At 43.7% G+C, this 19,181-nt stretch overlaps 1 protein-coding gene across 1 annotated transcript in view; it reads right to left on the bottom strand.

The window, feature by feature from the left end:
* The window catches only part of cfap299 (cilia and flagella associated protein 299), a 496,835-nt gene that overhangs the window by 336,601 nt on the left and 141,053 nt on the right, over window positions 1–19,181 (bottom strand). Inside the window, exon 3 of the mRNA XM_052040633.1 lies at window positions 7,783–7,873. Within this exon, the coding sequence (XP_051896593.1) occupies window positions 7,783–7,873 (91 nt within the window). The remainder of the gene's footprint in view (window positions 1–7,782; window positions 7,874–19,181) is intronic.

Below are 19,181 nucleotides of genomic sequence, written 5' to 3' on the forward strand. Positions count from 1 at the left end.
GATTTGTGGATCACTGGGAGCTCTTCTGGGGAAGGTATGACCTGTACAAAAGGGACAGGTTACACCTGAACTGGAGGGGGACCAATGTCTTTGCGGGCAGGTTTGCTAGAGCTGTTGGGGAGGGTTTAAACTAGGTAGGCTGGAGGATGGGAACCAGAGTGTTAGGTCAGATGATGGAGCAGTTGGTGTAAAGGTAGATGCATATGCGGAGAGACTGTGAGGAAGGATAGACAGTGGATAGGTCATAAACACAATCAGTTGGATGGGTTGAGATGTGTTTACTTAAATGCGATAAGTATTAAGAATAACGGTGATGAACTCAGAGTATGGATTAGTATGTGGAATTACGATGTTGTGGCCATCACAGACACTTTGCTGTCGCAAGGGCAGGATTGGCTGCTTGATGTTCCGGGGTTTAGATGCTTCAAAGGGGATAGGGAAGGAGGTAAGGGAGGGGGTGGTTAGTGGCATTGCTAATCAGGGAGAGTATCACAACTGTAGAAAGGGAGGATGTCGTGGAGGGATTTTCTACTGAATCAGTGTGGGTGGAAGTCAGAAACAGGAAGGGAGTGATCACTCTATTGGGAGTATTCTATAGGCACCCCAACAGCCACCAGGACATTGAGGAGCAGATTGGGAGGCAGATTTTGGAAAGGTGCAAAAATAACAGGGTTGTTGTCATGGAAGGCTTCAACTTCTCTGATACTGATTGGCACCTCCTTAGTGCCAAAGGTATAGATGGGGCTGAGTTTGTTAGGTGTGTCCAGGAAGGATTCCTGACACAGTATGTGGACAGGCCAACTAGAGGAGAGGCCATGCTGGATCTAGTACTCAGCAATGAACCTGGTTAGGTGACAGACCTCTCAGTGGGAGAACATTTTGGAGATCGTGACCACAACTCCCTGACCTTTAGCATAGCCATGGACAAGAATAGGAGCAGATGATAAGAGAAAGGTTTTAATTGGGGGAGGGCTAATTACAACGGTATTAGCAGGATTTGGGAGCGTAAATTGGGAACAGATGTTGTCAGGGAAATGCACAGAAGAAATGTGGAGGCTGTTTAGGGAACACTTGCAAGGGGTTCTGGTTAGGTTTGTCCCACTGAGACAGGGAAAGTATGGTAGGGTAAAGGAACCATGGTTGACAAGAGAGATGAAATATTTAGTCAAGAGGAAGAAGGAAGTAAACTTAAGCTTTAGGAAGCAAAAATCAGGCAGGGCCCTTGAGAATTATAAGGTAGCCAGGAGCTTAAGAAGGGATTTAGGAGAGCTAGAAGGGGACATGAGAACACCTTGGTGAGTAGAATAAAGGAAAACCCCAAGGTGTTCTACACGTACGTGCGGAACAGGAGGATGACTAAAGTGAGGGCAGGACCGCTCAGGGATAAAAGGGGAAACATGTGCCTAGAGGCAGAGGAGGTAGGGGAGGTCCTTAATGAATACCTTGCTTCAGTGTTCACTGGGGAGAGGGACTTTGGCGAATGTGAGGTCAGCGTAGAACAGACTAATGTGCTGGAGCATGTTAAGGTTAAGAAAGAGGTTGTGTTGGAGCTTTTGAAAAACATTAGGATAGATAAGTCCCTAGGACCGGATGGCCAGAGAGATTGCTGGGGTGGGGGGGGCGGGGTTGACAATGATATTTCCATCCTCCCTGGCCAGAGGAGTGGTACCAGAGGATTGGAGGATGGCAAATATTGTTCCCTTGTTCAAGAAAGGTGATAGGGATAATCCTGAGAATTATAGACCAGTGAGTCTTAAGTCAGTGGTGGGCAAGCTATTGGAGAGGATTCTTAAGGACAGGATTTACGAGCATTTGGAGGAGCACAGTCTTATTAGGGATAGTCAACATGGCTTTGTGAGGGGCAGGTCGTGCCTCATGAGCCTAATTGAGTTTTTCAAAGAGGTGACAAAACAAATTGATGAAGGTGGAGTGGTGGATGCGGTGTATATGGACTTTAGTAAAGCGTTTGACAAGGTTCCCCATGGTAGGCTCATCCAGACAGTCATGAGGCATGGGATCCATGGAGACTTGGCTGCATGGATTCAGAATTGGCTTGCCACAGAAGACAGAGGGTGGTTGTAGATGGAGAATATTCTGCCTGGAGGTCGATGACCTGTTCTGGGACCCCTGCTCTTTGTGATTTTTATAAATGACTTGGATGAGGAAGTGGAGAGTGGGTTAGTAAGTTTGCAGAAGACACAAAGGTTGGTGGGGTTGTGGATAATGCAGAAGTTGTCATAGGTTACAACAGGATATTGATAGGATGCAGAGTTAGGCGGAGAAGTGGCAGATGGAGTTCAATCTGGAAAAGTGTGAAGTGATACACTTGGGAAGAACGAACTTGAAGGCAGAGTACCAGGTTAATGGCAGGATTCTTAGCAGGCTGCAGGAACAGAGGGTTCTTGGGGTCCAGGTCCATAGATCCCTCAAAGTTGCTGCACAAGTTGGTAGGGTGGTTAAGAAGGCATATAGTGTTCTGGCCTTCATTAGCTGGGGAATTGAGTTCAAGAGCTGCAAGGTAATGTTGCAGCTCTATAAAACTCTGGTTAGGCCACACTCAGTTCTGGTCATCTCCTTATAGGAAGAATGTGGAAGCTTTAGAGAGGGTGCAGAGGAGATTTACCAGGATGCTGCCTGGATTAGAGAACATGTCTTATGAGGAAAGGTTGAGTGAGCTAGGGCTTTTCTCTTTGGAGTGACACAGGATGAGAGGCGACTTGATAGAGGATATCATAGATTGAGTGGACAGCCAGCACCTTTTCCCCAGGGCAGTAATAGCCAATACTAGAGGACATCAGTTTAAGGTCAGAGGAGGAATTTTCAAGGTAGATGTCAGAGTTAGGTTCTTTACACAGAGAGTGGTGGGTGCCTGGAATGCACTGCTGGGGGGTGGTTATGGGGACATTTAAAGGGCTCTTAGATAGGCACATGGAAGTAAGAAAAATAGATGGTTAAGGGCTGTTCAAGAGGGAAGGGTTAGATTGATCATGGAGGAGGGGTTCATATAGTTCGACACAACATCGTGGGCCAAAGGGCCCGTACTGTGCTGTACTGTTCTATGTTCTATGAATCTATAGGTTTCCTAATTGTGACTATAAGGTTGGTCAGAATGTCCAATAAACATAGGAGAAATTATAACAAGTGTGACTTTAATTCCAAGAACAAGTTCCGAGAAATCCACAGATCTGGTCACATGTAATGAGACAATGCAAACTCATTGTGAAGAAATATTTGGGAAGGGGGTTATTGTGGCACAATGGAATTTTATATTCAGTTTGACAATGGCAAATTTGGGTCCGAAGTTGGAGCTTTTAACTTAAATAAAGTGAATTACGTGGGTAAAAAAAGTAAAGTTGGTTGAAGTGAATTGAGAAATTAATCATCCTTTATTTCCTAAAGTTAATCTAAAAGAATAAAGAGGAAAGAAGTAGTGCATAAAGGGAGAAAATATAATACAATAGTAAACCAGCAAGAAATACAAAAATATTATGGAGTTCTGCAAAGTATAATTAAAGAAAGAATCTAAAATGAATGCCTTTTCCCTGAGCAGTTGAAACAGAGCATTATTACCGGAGAGTGAAGAGATGGCAGAGATGTTAAACAAATATTTTGTTTCTGCCTTCACTGCAGAAGATGCTGAAAGCATACAAAAAAACAGTGGACAATTATCACCAGAGAAAAATTACAGAAGTAAACTAATGGGACTCTGGTCTCCTAAACCTGATGGGATATGTCTTTGCATTTTCAAAATACATTTGTGAAGGTACCACATAAAAGGTTACTAACAAAATAAGGAATCATGGCATTGATAATATATTAGCATGGATAGAAGATTGGTTAACTGACAGAGAACAGAGATAAATGGGTCATTTTCAGCTGGGCAAGCTGTAATTAATGAGATGACAGGAATCAGTGATGAGACCTCACCTATCTAAAATTTACTGTAACGACTCAATTGAAAGAGCTCAGTGTGATATTTCTAAATTTGCTGATGATACAATGGTAGATGGGGAAAATATTGTGAGAATACAAAAAGATATGGACTGGTTTATTGAGTAGGCAAAATGTTAGCAGACAGAGCATAAAGTGGGGAATTGTGAGATTGTCTACTTTGATATGAAGAATAGTAAAACCGAATTAAATACTTAAATAGCATGAAGTGAATGAATGTTAGTTGCAATGAGATCTGGGTGTCCTCATCTATCACATGCAGATACAAAATATAATTTTGAAGGCAAATGGAATGATGATCTAAGTACACAGAGGGATGGAGTGCAAAAGTAGAGAAGTCTTGTTACAGTTGTATCAGGCATTACTGAGAACACACCTGAAGCTTTACATACAGTTTTGACCTCTGTATTGATCAAAGAATGGACTGTCCTTCGAAATAATGTTGTAAAAGCTCATTAGATTGATTCCTTGGATGCCTGAATAGATTGTGCCCTTTCTCATTCAAGTCAAGAAGAATGAGAATTGATCTTACTAAAACATACACCATTCTGAGGGATCTTGACAGAAACAAGTGCTGTGGGGATATTTCCCCTCTTGTGGGAATCTAGAATTAGGAGGCGTGGTATCCGCATAAAGGGTCACCGATATAAACTAGGAGAAATAGCTGCAGAGAATAATGAATCTTTGATTTTTTTTTAGTCCAAAGAGCTATTTCCATTCCTATTTTTCATGTTCTTATGCATCCATCCAGTCTGACTTCCTTTCATGTATAGTAGATGTCTATCATATTGTCTTTCCCTACCAAAATCATATTTCATCACACATGCATCCTCCTTTATCAACTTAACTAATACGATTGAACAGAATTGAAATGGAAACACTCGTATGTTAATGTATCACAAAACATAACATTTGAATTAAAATAGTAAGCCACAAACATGGACAATAAACCTCTGTAGAGCTGTCAGTGTAGAATTAAACACAAAGTACTCCTTGAGATACAGCCTTTGCCCATGTAAATACAGTTTGATATACTTTGTGGAGTTTGGACAAAATGAGAATTGTCAAACATTTAGCTGAAATTACCTGCATGACTCATACTTTTTCCAGCAGTAGGTTTATTAAATAGGGGCAAATTTGGGTTAATTGAAAACGAAATAAACAGTCCTACAATCAGCCTTTTTTCATCAAAGGAAACACTTCAGAGGACTTGGAAAATAGTAGAGGAAAGAAAGGAGTATGTCAGCACAATATTGTTAGTCATATGCTCTGCTATATTTTCTTCCTTGGGTTTTAAACACAGGAAGAGGTACATTAGAAGCTGCTTAATTCACTGTTTTCTAAGTCAACTACAGTGGTTTCTTTGAATAGTCTTGAAAAGGAACAAGTTGTAACCAGTTCTTTTATACCAACTTCAATAACGTAAGTTTAAAAGCTAGAATGCCTCTTGCATGAAACTGTTTACATAGTCAATATTCGTTGGGAAAATATATGTCCACAGATTCCAATATCCCTTCTCCAGTTTGTGTTTGATCTTTTAATTACAAATCCCATAGGTCCAGGTATAGGAAGGGCATCACGTCTTTGGTTGTTTGTTTTTCCAATCAGAATTGATTTTGTTTTAAAGTCAAGTTCTAATTCAAATCTTCTCTGCATTAATGTTTCTATATACTTGCTGGAGTGAAATTACATTTTCCAATCACAGACATCTTTTCCCTTTTCAAATCATATATTCGAAATGAAAATTAACTGAGGCCCAACAAAAAGTGTGATTACAATTAATGTACCATGCAGTGAGGAATGGGTGGGTGAAAAGTGTTCTCCAAGTGAATGGTGATCTCATTAACTATAACAGTGAATATTGTAAAAACAAAAAGGAACTCAAAAATATAAAATTAAATTGTGCCCTCATTAACCTTCGAGGCAATAAGTTTCCTTTGATTTCCCAATTAAAATCATATATTATAAAGTTTTTGCACACTCCTTTGAATAAAAAAAGACTAAGTCAAAAACACTGCAGAAAATATTAGTTTTTAATTACAGGAACAAATAAACAAAGGAAATAAATTCAAAGCAATAAACAATGAGCTGGATGAACTCAGTGGGTCATGCAGCATCTGTGGGAGGAAAGAATTTGTCAATGTTTCGGGTCAAAACCCTGCATCAGGGCTGAATAAATTCAAATGTTTTTTAATACTGCTATTGCTGCAGTATAACACACAGGGCATTAACTTCTCAGGGCTTCTCTCACTCCACTACCATAAACAGGGTTTCCACTGAACTGCTGCTGGAGAAGCAGGTAAAGTTCCAGGGACTACTCAATGGATCCAACTGAAAGCTTCAGGTGAAGTTGCTTGCAAAGTGGTGTGAAATTCCAAGATCTTTCTTAAAGAGAGATAATGGCATAAAAATAAAATTCAATTTATGGGGTGAAATTGTTTTTTGGTGGTACTGGAAAACAAATAATGACAAATTTGTACTCTATTTTACCTTCTAGTTATTTCTTTTTTAGAAGGAATGTTAGTGCCAATAGCAAACACACTCTTAATTCAATTTACATTATTCACTGTAAATGCATGATGTTAAAATCGATAGGTCGGGAAAGTAAGTTGTGAAGAAGACATGAGGCTCCAAGGGATTGTAGATAGATTAATTGAAAAGATCTGGTAAATGCGGGAAAAAGCAAACTTCTCTGCTTTGGCAGGAAAAATGAAGAAGAAATATATTATCTAAATGGTGAGAGATTACAGAGACTTGAGATGCGGAGTGCACGATTTGCAAAATGCTTGAATGCAGATATTGTAAGTAATTGGGAAAATCAACACAACATCATTACTTAATGCTGGGGAAGTGAATACAAAAGTAGTGAGGCTATGCTTCAACTACACAGGGTATGGGTGTGAACCCATCTAAAATACCGTTTACAGTATTAGTCTCTTCCTTTAAAGAAGGATCCTAATACATTAGAAGCATTTCAGAGAAGGTTTAGAATTGTAGAGGAATACAGCATAGAAACAGACCCTTAGGTCTGTGAATCTGCACCCATTTTACAGTAATCCTATGGTAAGCCATTTTATTCTTTCCACATTTCCCCAGATTCTATCACTCATTTACAAACTAAGGGCAATTTATAGTGGCCAATTTACATTCTATTCCAACCCATTAATTTTCAGCATGTGAGAGGAAACAGAAACACCCAGAGTAACCCATGCACTCACAGGGAGAACATGCAAATTCCACACAGACAGCAGTAGAGGTCAAGATCAAACCCCGATCACTGCAGTTGTGAAGCAGTAGCTCCACCAGGTGCACCACTGTCTGTTCAATGGTAGTTGGAATGGGGAGGTTGTCTTATGAAGAAAGATTTGACAGGCTAGGCTTGCATCTGTTGGAACTCAAAAGAGTTATAGGTGACTTGATTGAAACATATGTGGTCCTAAGGGGTCTTGACAGCATTGATGTGGAGAGGATGTTCCCTCTTGTGGGAGAACCTAGTATTAAGCATTACATATTAAGAATACATGATTAATCATTTAAGACAGGATTGAGGCAAACCTTTTTCTCAGGGAGTGGTGAGAATTTGGAACTATCTTCCTCAAAGGATGATGGAAACAGGGTCTTTGAACATTTTTTAAATCAGAGTAGATAGATACTTGATAAGAGGGCAAAAGGTATTTTGGGTAGATAAGTATGAAGAGTTGAGATTAGAATCAGATTAGCCACATCACCTACTCCTTCTAATTCACATGTTTGTATGCAAGCCAAATCTAATACATTTTTCCAACAGAAAATGAAATAGTGTGCAAGTTGAGCCCTTGATTATGTACTTACACTCATTTTCCCACTGCGGTTGTCCTCCTCTCGCTCTGCCAGTGCTATCAAGAAATTATCTTTCAACTCTTTTCCTGCACTTGCCAATATTCTGCAAGAAGAAAATAAGATAAATTGCTCTTTTGAAACATTTGCTTTGAAGAGTCCTGTCAACACACTCCTGTGAAACTAATGTAAAAGGATGTACTTGTCAATACAGTGACGGTGGGAACATGCAGTACTCCAAGTTCAAATTTATGTGGAAACTAATTTGATGTATGACATATTTTTTTCCAACTGACTTCAGTGAAATTATTATTTCCATGTCCTTTTGAAAATGCTACATTGAATGAATTTACCCACATATCTCCAATATTTTAAGGATTACCCTATTTAACATGTTGATTCAAAATGCCTACCTAAATACATCATCCATTTGAAACCTCAATGCCCCTGACAAGGATATCATAAATATGCTAAGGTCAGAGTACAATGATATAAATTGTACTCAGCCATTGTTTTAATGTTTTAACGTGTCCAATTTCAACCTTGCAAAGAAAAAGTACCACACAGATGACTATCTAAAAGAAGGACAAAATGGCCATTTTGACAACTTTTACAAACATCTTGTATTGGGAAGAGCAGGTTTACATTGGAACATATATTTGTAGTTTTACACCATTATTGTTATGCTTATTTCATACAAGATGGTCTTTTGATCAAGTAAATTTAACATGTATTGTGGCGACTCACCGTCTAGTCGGGCGAACCGGCTCGGCAGTTGGGTCGCGCGGCGTCAGAGCGACGAGGCCCAAGTTGGCGGCGGGCCTCGTCTTTCCGAGCGACGGGGAGAACCCGCGTGCAGGAAAGTCCTGATGACGTAAGACTTACGTCATTGCCGGTTGTTTTGGGCGGGAACATTCTCCCTTAAAGGGCCCGCACAAGGCGGGAAAATAAACCAGTTCTGTTTGGCAATCCTCCGAGTAGAGTCTTGTTTTATTCCGCGGTAGCAACTGCTACATTGGTGACCCCGACGGTCCAAACGGCTTTTGGACCCGCAAAATGGACGACAGCGCAGCAGCTAACGCAGTGGCCCTCAAGCTGCCCACCTTTTGGACACTTCGGCCCAGCGTCTGGTTTGACCAGGCCGAAGCGCAATTCCACCTTTGGCAGATCACCTCCGACTCCATGAAGTACTACCATGTGGTTAGCTCTCTGGACCAGGAGACAGCCGCCCAGGTTGGAGACTTCATCCAGTCGCCTCTGGAGGAAGATAAGTACCCGGCTTTCAAAGACCTTTTGATCCGGACCTTCGGCCTCTCCCGTCGTGAGCGCGCCGCCCGCCTGCTTCATCTGGATGGCCTGGGGGACAGATCCCCATCCGCCCTAATGAATGAGATGCTGGCATTGGCCGAGGGACACAAGCCATGCCTGATGTTCGAACAGGCCTTCCTTGAACAGCTCCCCGATGACATCCACTTGTTGTTAGCTGACGCCGACTTCAGCAACCCCCGTGAGGTGGCCGTCCGGGCAGATGTCCTGTGGAGGGCCAAGCGCGAGAGCGGTTCGTCCCTCAGTCAAATCACCAGGCCACGAGCCCAACGCCCGCCTCGCCCGGCCCCAGCAACCGAGCAGCCACGCCCCAGGAACGCAGACGACGACACGGGTGACCAGCTGTGCTCCTACCATCAGAGGTGGGGTGCGGAGGCCCGTCGATGCCGCCCACCCTGCAAGTTTCAGGGAAACGCCAGGGCCAGCCGCCGCTGATGGCTACGGCGGCTGGCCGCCGACAGAGCCTCCTCTTCGTTCAGGACAAGAAATCTGGACGGCGTTTCCTCGTTGATACTGGAGCGGAGGTCAATATTTTGCCCCCGACAGGCCGCGACACTCGTGACAGGCCACCAGGTCCTCTACTCAATGCCGCCAACGGTACAACGATACGGTCTTTCGGCACCCGTACGCATCAATTACACTTTGGCAGCAGCCGTTTTACCTGGACCTTTACCCTTGCCACTGTCGCCCGACCACTCCTAGGAGCCGATTTCCTTCGGGCCCACAACCTGTTAGTCGACCTGCGAAGGAAGCGGTTAGTCCACTCTAGCACTCTCCGGACCTATCCCCTGGGAGAAATCAGCCCACCAGCCCCGCGCCTGGACTCCATTTCCCTTTCTGGCGACGATTTCACCAAGCTCCTAGCCGAATTCCCATCGATTTTGGCACCTTCGTTTACAAATTCTAGGCCCGCACACGGGGTACGACACCACATCATTACCACAGGGCCACCCCTTCATGCCCGAGCACGACAATCACCTCCAGACAAGCTCCGCCTGGCAAAGGAAGAGTTCCGTCGCATGGAGGAGCTGGGAATCGTTCGCAGGTCAGACAGCCCCTGGGCCTCCCCCCTGCACATGGTCCCCAAAGCCACCGGCGGGGTGGAGGCCCTGCGGCGACTACCGCAGGCTGAATGACGCCACCACCCCAGACCGCTATCCCATCCCTCACATCCAGGACTTCGCAGCGAACTTACACGGGGCCTGCATCTTTTCCAAAGTGGACCTCGTTAGGGGATACCACCAAATCCCGGTCCATCCGGATGACATCCCCAAAACTGCGATTATCACCCCATTCGGCCTGTTCGAATTCCTTCGGATGCCGTTCGGCCTTAAGAACGCCGCGCAGACCTTCCAGCGGCTGATGGACGCGGTAAGCCGAGACCTGGACTTCGTGTTCATTTACTTGGACGACATACTGATCGCCAGCCGTAACCGCCAGGAACACCTTTCCCACCTCCGCCAGCTGTATTCCCGCCTCCGCGATTTCGGCCTCACGATCAACCCGTCCAAGTGCCAATTCGGACTTGACTCTATCGATTTCCTCGGCCACAAAATCACCAGCGACGGGGCAACACCCCTACCCGCCAAGGTGGATGCTATCCGCCATTTTGCCCGCCCCGACACAGTCAAAGGCCTACAGGAATTCCTTGGGATGGTCAACTTTTACCATCGTTTCATCCCTGCAGCAGCCCGTATCATGCGCCCTCTGTTCTCGCTGCTGGCTGGTAAGGGCAAGGACATCACCTGGACTGACGAGGCTGCGGCTGCTTTCGTTAAGGCCAAAGACGCCCTGGCAGACACCACGATGCTGGTACACCCCAGGACCGATGTCCCAACTGCCCTCACGGTAGACGCGTCCAACACCGCGGTGGGTGGGGTACTGGAACAGCTACTCGAAGGCCGCTGGCAACCCTTGGCATTTTTCAGCAAGCACCTTAGACCGCCCGAACTGAAGTACAGCGCTTTTGATCGGGAACTTCTAGCGCTGTATCTGGCGGTCCGGCATTTCCGATACTTTCTAGAAGGCAGGCCTTTCACCGCTTTCACCGATCGTAAGCCTCTGTCCTTTGCCTTCTCCAAAGTTTCCGATCCCTGGTCAGCTCGTCAGCAGAGACATTTATCCTACATTTCCGAGTTCACAACTGACATCCAACATGTCTCCGGAAAGGATAATGTCGTTGCTGATGCACTTTCCAGACAAACCATCCACAATCTATCCTTGGGTGTCGACTACGCGGCCCTAGCTGACGCACAGCAAGCCGACGACGAACTGCCCAGCTACAGAACCGCAGTCTCAGGTCTGCAGCTCCGAGATTTCTTGGTTGGTCCAGGTCAGCGGACCCTACTTTGTGACATTGCGACTGGTCAGCCCCGCCCTATAGTCCCTGCAGCCTGGCGGAGACGCGTTTTTGACTCGGTACATGGGTTGGCGCACCCGTCCATCAGATCTACTGTCCGACTGGTCGCCAGCAAGTTTGTCTGGCATGGCCTACGCAAACAGGTCAGTGAGTGGGCCAGGACTTGTCCACACTGCCAGACGTCAAAAATCCAGCGACACACCAAGGTCCCACCACAGCAGTTCGAGCCTACCCGTAGGAGGTTCGACCACATACACGTCGACCTCGTGGGCCCTCTGCCGGTTTCAAGAGGAGCCTGGTACCTCCTTACCATCGTGGACTGGTTCACGAGGTGGCCTGAGGCAACCCCCCTGACTGACATCACAACTGATTCCTGCGCCCGGGCGCTGCTCACAACTTGGGTCTCACGTTTTGGCGTTCCGGCCCACATCACTTCAGACAGAGGCACCCAATTCACTTCCAGTCTCTGGGCTGCATTAGCGAACCTGCTAGGGACGCAGCTGCACACCACCACGGCCTACCATCCTCAGTCAAACGGGTTGGTGGAACGTTTTCACCGCCATCTGAAATAGGCCTTGATGGCCCGCCTGAAGGGTCCTAACTGGGTTGACGAGCTGCCTTGGGTCCTGCTCGGCATACGCACTGCCCCCAAAGAAGACCTCCGCACTTCGTCAGCTGAGCTTGTATACGGGGCGCCACTAGTTGTCCCCGGGGATTTCATACCTGCCCTTCGGGACCAAGGGGAACAACCCCCAGCAGTCCTACAAAGACTGCGCGAGAAGCTTGGCGCCTTGGCCCCGATTCTCACCTCACGGCACGGTCAAGTCCCATCCTGCCAGCCCAAGGAACTACGGGACTGTAAGTTTGTTTTCGTTCGCAGGGGCACACCTCGGGCGCCATTGCAACGACCATATGAGGGACCGTTCCGAGTCATACGGAATAACGGATCCACTTTTATTTTGGACATTGGAGGCAGGGAACAGGTTTTCACGGCGGACCGCCTCAAACCGGCCCATTTGGATCTGCAACAGCCTGTCGAGGTTGCCACGCCGCGACGCAGAGGCCGCCCCCCTAAGCGGCAGCTGGCACAGCCCACGGACCTTGGGGACTGTATCGCCGGTTGTGGGGGGGGTTGTGTGGCAACTCACCGTCTAGTCGGGTGAACCGGCTCGGCAGTCGGGTCGCGCGGCGTCGGAACGACGAGGCCCAAGATGGCGGCGGGCCTTGTCTTTCCGAGCGACGGGGAGAACCCACGCGCGGGAAAGTCCTGATGACGTAGGACTTACGTCATTGCCGGTTGTTTTGGGCGGGAACATTCTCCCTTAAAGGGCCTGCACAAGGCGGGAAAATAAACCAGTTCTGTTTGGCAATCCTCCGAGTAGAGTCTTGTTTTATTCCGCGGTAGCAACCGCTACAGTATAATGCAAATGTGGTTTCTATAAACAAGTAGTAAGAGCTGGCTAAATTTACAAAATTGTGTTAGCATGTATGACCAGTAAAAAGCAGTAATGAATCATTTATCTATGCTTTCCAGTATTCTATACAATATTCCCAATCTAATGTGAAGATTGTAAAGAAGAAGGTTTGTTGCTTAAAGCTCTCTTAAAAGCTCAATCCTGAAGGAAATCTTGTTTAACCTTCATTATTAGCTGAAATGAACTTTCTTGCACACAGCATAGATACAGTGGTGATTGCTAATATTTATTAATGTGATATGAACAGTAACAGAGATGGATCTAGGAATTTAAAGAAATCTGGGAATTTAAAGGTTGTGTACTAATCAGAGAACGAGTTACCCCAAGCAAAGAACACTACAATTACTTTGATATCTTGGAGCAGCACCATCATAATAACAATGAGAATGTCTTAAAATGTTTTACAGTGAATAACCATGTGGAAAGGTGGGCATCATATGGATGTAGAAGGAACATTTAATGAGAGTTGAATATGGCAAGGAGACTGAAGGCATGATCAAAAGAGAGGTGTTTAAAGAGGCAATTGAAAGCATGAAGAGATGTGGGAAAATGATGCAATTAAAAGATAATTCAAAGGACGTGAATATAGTGACTGAAAGATTAGTCTCTAATGCTACATATTAAAGGGGCTAGACAAAAATCAGAGGAGATAGTTTGCAGGGATGTATTGCCAGAGAGAATTGGTCACACAGTATGAAGTGAGGGATTTGAAGACAATGTAACGGGAAGACAGCTGAAATTAAACATAGCAGATTGGCAAAATATGATAAGAATAGAATGCTGAAGAGTAACTTTGAACTAACCTACTTGATGGGTAGGCTAACACAATGAAGTCAGCAGCATTTTACACTCCACCCGAATTTAGTTTCCATTGAACTTAAAATTAAAATTAGATGGTTTGTAAAACTGGCAACCCATCTGATAACATTAGTTTCTCATTGAGCACATTAATTTAAAATTCCTTCCATGGTTGAATAAGAGAGAATGGAAGGGATAAATGATAAAGGCAAACTCAGCAGGGAGGTTGTGACTGAAGTCATCCAACATGTTTTCAAATTTTGTGTCCCATAGGAGTCTAGCCCTTTTCATTATACCACTTACTTATGTCAATGATCTATGCCTGTTTATCCAAACACAAAAAAAACCATACTCTGACAGCACAGGCAGCCGAAGTAGGAAGCTGATTATCTCTGAAAGGCACAGTACATCATTATATGCTTGAAGCCATTTCTATGCTCATCCTTAATACCAGAAGAGTTATTATTCCATCAGCAATTAAAACTTAGGTGGACTTTACCAGGATATGACATACATTAAAGTTGCTTTACAGTCAAAGTGTTTCCATTCTGATGTAACAAAAGGGAACATTTTATCAGAGAATCATACAGCATTGAAATAGGCCATGCAAGTCACCAGGTCAATGCTGATCTTTTATAAAAAAGGATTGATCCAATTAGTTCCATTTTCCTGATCTTTGCCCATAATCCTGCAAATAGAATTTGGCACTACGAGCTCAGTTTTTTTTATGTCAGAGGACCACAAATTGAAAATGTGGGTGCAATTCCTAATCTCTCATATGTGCTCTCATAGTATAATGTTCCAAACCAAAAAGATTTAAGGTTCACCCTTTCAGGAAATTGATCATTACTTCCTTGGAGATAAAAGTGTTGAGTTAATGATCGCATATCTGGTGAGTTCTCAGCACCCATATTCCTCGGGTAATTTTGATTTTTTTTGTCAGGAAAAAGCAGATATAAATAAACCAGTTTCCCAACAGTCATCATAACATTGGTGGAAGCTCAACTCCCAGAGAAAGGATCTTAACAATCACTTTTACCAATTCTGCAGGGTTTCTGCCAAAATTATGGCTGAAAATCAGGGAAATCAACTGTTGACATTTTCCTACATGATAAATGAACCTCTCAATGTCAAGAGTGTGAAAATGGATAAAGTATAATCAATGGAACAGATTTAACTGTTATTATTGAATTCCCAAAGCATAACAGAGTGAGATAAAACATGCAAGGAGGATTGCATAATTTATTAATTGAATATAAAATGGGATGGGCTTTGGTTCTGGTGTCTCAGTGTTGCAATAATTTAGTCAGCTGCAATAATGATAAACTGGAGCATAGAAATGTAGAAACATGGAAAATAGGAGCAGGAGAGGGTCATTCAACCCTTTGAGCCTGTTTTGCCATTCAATATTATCATGACTGATCATCTAAATTCAGTATCCTGTTCCAGCTTTCTCCTCATATCCCTTGATTCCTCTGGCCCTAAATAAAAATCCAACTCCTTCTTGAGTAATCTTCCTTAATGTTCTGGTATAGGTGGGAAAGGAACATGATTAAATGGGGCAGGGTGAATCTGATGGGCCAGGTGGTGTTAATTTGTGAGGTGGTTTGCTCCTTCTGTTGCTTACATAAGGTTCCTGTGTGGTTCTGATGCATAGATTTGAGATTCCCAATACTATCCCAAATGTTCCTTCTCCACTTTGAGCAGTCATGGTCAGAAATTCCCAAGAGTTGGCGGGGATCTTACACGCTTTTGAGGAAGCTTTGAACATATCTTTGGATCTTTTTCTCTGTCCACCTGGACAGAATTCAGAATAGACTACCTGTTTTGGGAATCCAGTGTTACACATGCAGACAATGTAGCCTGTCCAAAGTACCTAGCTTATTATAACTAGAGACTCAGTGCTGGGTATGTTGGCCTGAAAGATCACACTGACATTAGTTAATTTATCCTTCCAGTGAATATGAAGAATTTTGCAGAGACGATGTGAATGGTATCTTTTCAATGTCTTGAGCTGCCTGCTGTAGGTAGAGACCATTTTTTCCCTGATAAAGAATGCAACTTGTACTGGGTTTGAGGTCTTAATCTTCAAAAACTCTTTTCCTCAAATCAACCAAAGCCTTTGCTGCTGTAAGGAAGGTGATGTTGAATTTCCTCATCAATGTCTACCTTCACTAAGAAGTTGCCCTCAAGATGTGAGAATTTGGTCCATTTTTTCAAGGTCTTTCTCTTTACTGTTGGAAATCAATAATGTACAGCAGAGACAGATGTTGCATACAAGGCCACCTTCTCATTTGCTTCAATGAGCAAATCACTGATGGTTTGGAGTCCAGCCTCTAAGCAATGGCTGGACTCCAAGCCACATAAGTGCAAGCACTGCCTACAAGCTGCTGCTCAATTACTGTGGTTTGGGTGACCTTGGCACAGGAGCCAAGGGTTGTACCTGGGTTGTACAGTTTGCCATTAATTCTGAACATTTGTTTCTGTGGGAAGTTTGTTGAAAATGAGGTGCAGCATTGCAGCAAAAAAGATCGATAAAATCTTGGGCCAATAATGCAGCCTTGTCTGAGGCACAAGAGACTGCAGATGCTGGAAATCTGGAGCAACACACAAAACACTGGAGGAACTCAGCAGGTCAGGCAGCATCTATGAAGGAAAATGGACAGTCGACGTTTTCGGTCGAGACCCTTCATCAATATTTTCTGATACTGCTCTTCACTGAGATTGGCTCTGTTGCAAACCTGTTGGTTATGATCATAACTTGTATTCCATTAGGAAGTAAACAAAAGATGGAGATGGATATTTATGGACAGCCGAATTTGAGGAGAGTGCTCCACATTCTCTCATGGTTGATTGTGTCAAAGCCTTCAGTAAGGTTGAGAAAATCCATGTGTAACGGTTGGTGCTGCTCTCTGCATTTATCTCGGAGTTGCTGTGCTACTCTCTCTCCAGCTGAACAGGATCCCTCCCTGCAATTTGGGAAGCAGCTCTTCAACCACTGTTTTGGTGAATGCCTTATGACCCTTAGATGAGACAAAGGGTCACAAAGAATTCACTACTTCTGCAGCTTGACTGACTTAGACATAGGACTATCTCATTCTTGATGGCAATGCTCACTGCATTAAGGCGATATTCCTCTTCCCGTTTGCCCCTCTAGAAGAAAGTTTACCTACACTACCTTGGTGAAGCAAGCAGCATAATCAAAGACCCCACCCACCCGGGTCATTCTCTCTTCTCCCCTCTCCCATCAGGCAGAAGATACAGGAGCCTGAGGGCACATACAACCAGGCTCAAGGACAGCTTCTAACCAACTGTGATAAGACTAATCAACGGTTCCCTTGTACAATGAGATTGAAACTCTTGATCTTACAATCTACCTTGTTATGACCTTGCACCTTACTTTTTACCTGCAATTCACTTCTCTGTAGCTGTGACACTTTACTCTGTATTCTGTTATTGTTTTTACCCTGTACTACCTCAATGCACTGTGTAATGAATTGATCTGTACAAATGGTATGCAAGACAAGTTTTTCACTGTACCTCGGTACGTGACAATAATAAGCCAATACCAATACCAGTGCCTTGTTCTTTAAATTGGCTTTCTCTTACCCATACTGTTTTACTCACTTCTTCGATGTTAATATCTAAGCATCAGATCTCCTGAGGTTTGGTACAAGAATAGTGTCCAGGCCTGTGGTGGAAATGTCATGTGATGGAAGTGTCCTGTGCATGGTTTCTTTCATGAAGGAGTAGCCTTGAGAGAGCAAAATCTTGATCTAGTGGCAAGGGGCACTTAGACAACTGCAGACTGCCAGGATATTAACGCTTATGCATTGGTGGATGCACACAAAGGGACATACACACACACATGCGTGGGGGCCCAGGCACAGGAATCCAGGCCCACTGCTTCCCTCCAGTCTCTAGTTCCTGATCCTGGCTGCTTGCTTGTTCATATTCCCAGCCACCAAACCCAGCTACACACCTGGCCCACGTTACCTGCTGTAGCTGCAGCCAGACACCTACACATTCCTGGCTAATGTAACCAGTACTTATCATACATCCTACATAAAAACACCACTAGGCAGCTGAACTGCCAGAGTATAGCAAGGTGCAACTCCCATCCAGTGCTTTGACCCACTAAAAGCCTTGTTGCAGCTTCCAGCAATGGCATTACTTTATAAGAATAGATGCCCATCTCGTAGCCTGTAAACCCGGTGCTCTTTGCTCATAGAGTTTGTAAACAAGGGCGCTGACCCCTTCCAAAATAGAGTCAGACACCAGAATCATGCCAGTAGTAAGGTCAGCTAAGTCAAAACTTTTGCCCTTGATTACCAGGTATACTCTTCAATAAGACTTCTTCCCTAAACATAAAGTAGTCTGGATTGGTTAAGATTGAATGGCTTAAGTTTCTGACCTTCACTACATCTGTAAGACCTATCTCATCTTACTAAGGAGAGTCCATAAATATTCAGAGACTCCAGCATAAGGGTAATACAAGAGTAGTCCTCTATCACTTCAGATCATTTTACTGCTCAGTTAAAAAAGAGTTGGTAACCTGATGAATCCCATTCTATTCTAAATACTACCCAGCAAATAGGGTGATGTTGACTTGGTCGCATTACTTCTGGGCACTTTTCTTAGATGTAGGTTAACAAGGGTCCTTCCTATAATATTGGGGAAGCACTGGGGAAAATCTCATTACTAGCAGCAAGCATTGTGCTGAAAAATAGTTTATTTTAAAAATTATTAACTGATTTAAATTCCACAGACTTCAGAAATTAATGAAGTTTTGCTTACAAAACAAAATGTATAATTGCGAATGAACTACAAATCCTTTGCATAATAGAATCTTTATAATATTGTTGGATAAAAGAACCAAAACATTATGGATATAGCACATTTCCTTGAGCTGGTGCTTGAATAGTGTGGTTATACAGCCTTGACCCTACCATGAGGCACTTGCACCTGACAAAACATCAGTACAAATGTTCTGAATAGCTCCTAGCAGACTTACAGTGAATACCGCTCTATTGCTCCTCCAAAATTTATTGGGATAAATTTCTATCATCCACTTGCTGGATTAGCATTTAACTACAGCAATAAATAAAAGTTACCTAGAAGTATGAAATAAGACAAATTAATTTGTCATTGGCATGATGAGAAGGGCACATAAATCTGAATGAAATAGCAATTTCTGTAAGAAGTCACCCTAAACTACATAGATTTGAAGCAGCTTCAAAGGAAGTGGTATTCTCTTCCACTTTTAAAGAGAATGGATTATTTGACCTATAGCAACTAATAACAGAAAATTAGCACCACAAAAATAATGAACCAATCCAATAATACACCTAGAAATGATTGGTTATGTAACATCTAGCTCTTGTAAATTCTCTCTGCACTTCTTACGTATCAATTTGTTGCTTCAGTGTATAAAGCTGCAAAATGAAATATGTACC

Source organism: Pristis pectinata, chromosome 2 (genome assembly GCF_009764475.1).
Source record: "Pristis pectinata isolate sPriPec2 chromosome 2, sPriPec2.1.pri, whole genome shotgun sequence".
In the NCBI taxonomy this organism is placed as follows: Eukaryota; Metazoa; Chordata; class Chondrichthyes; order Rhinopristiformes; family Pristidae; genus Pristis; species Pristis pectinata.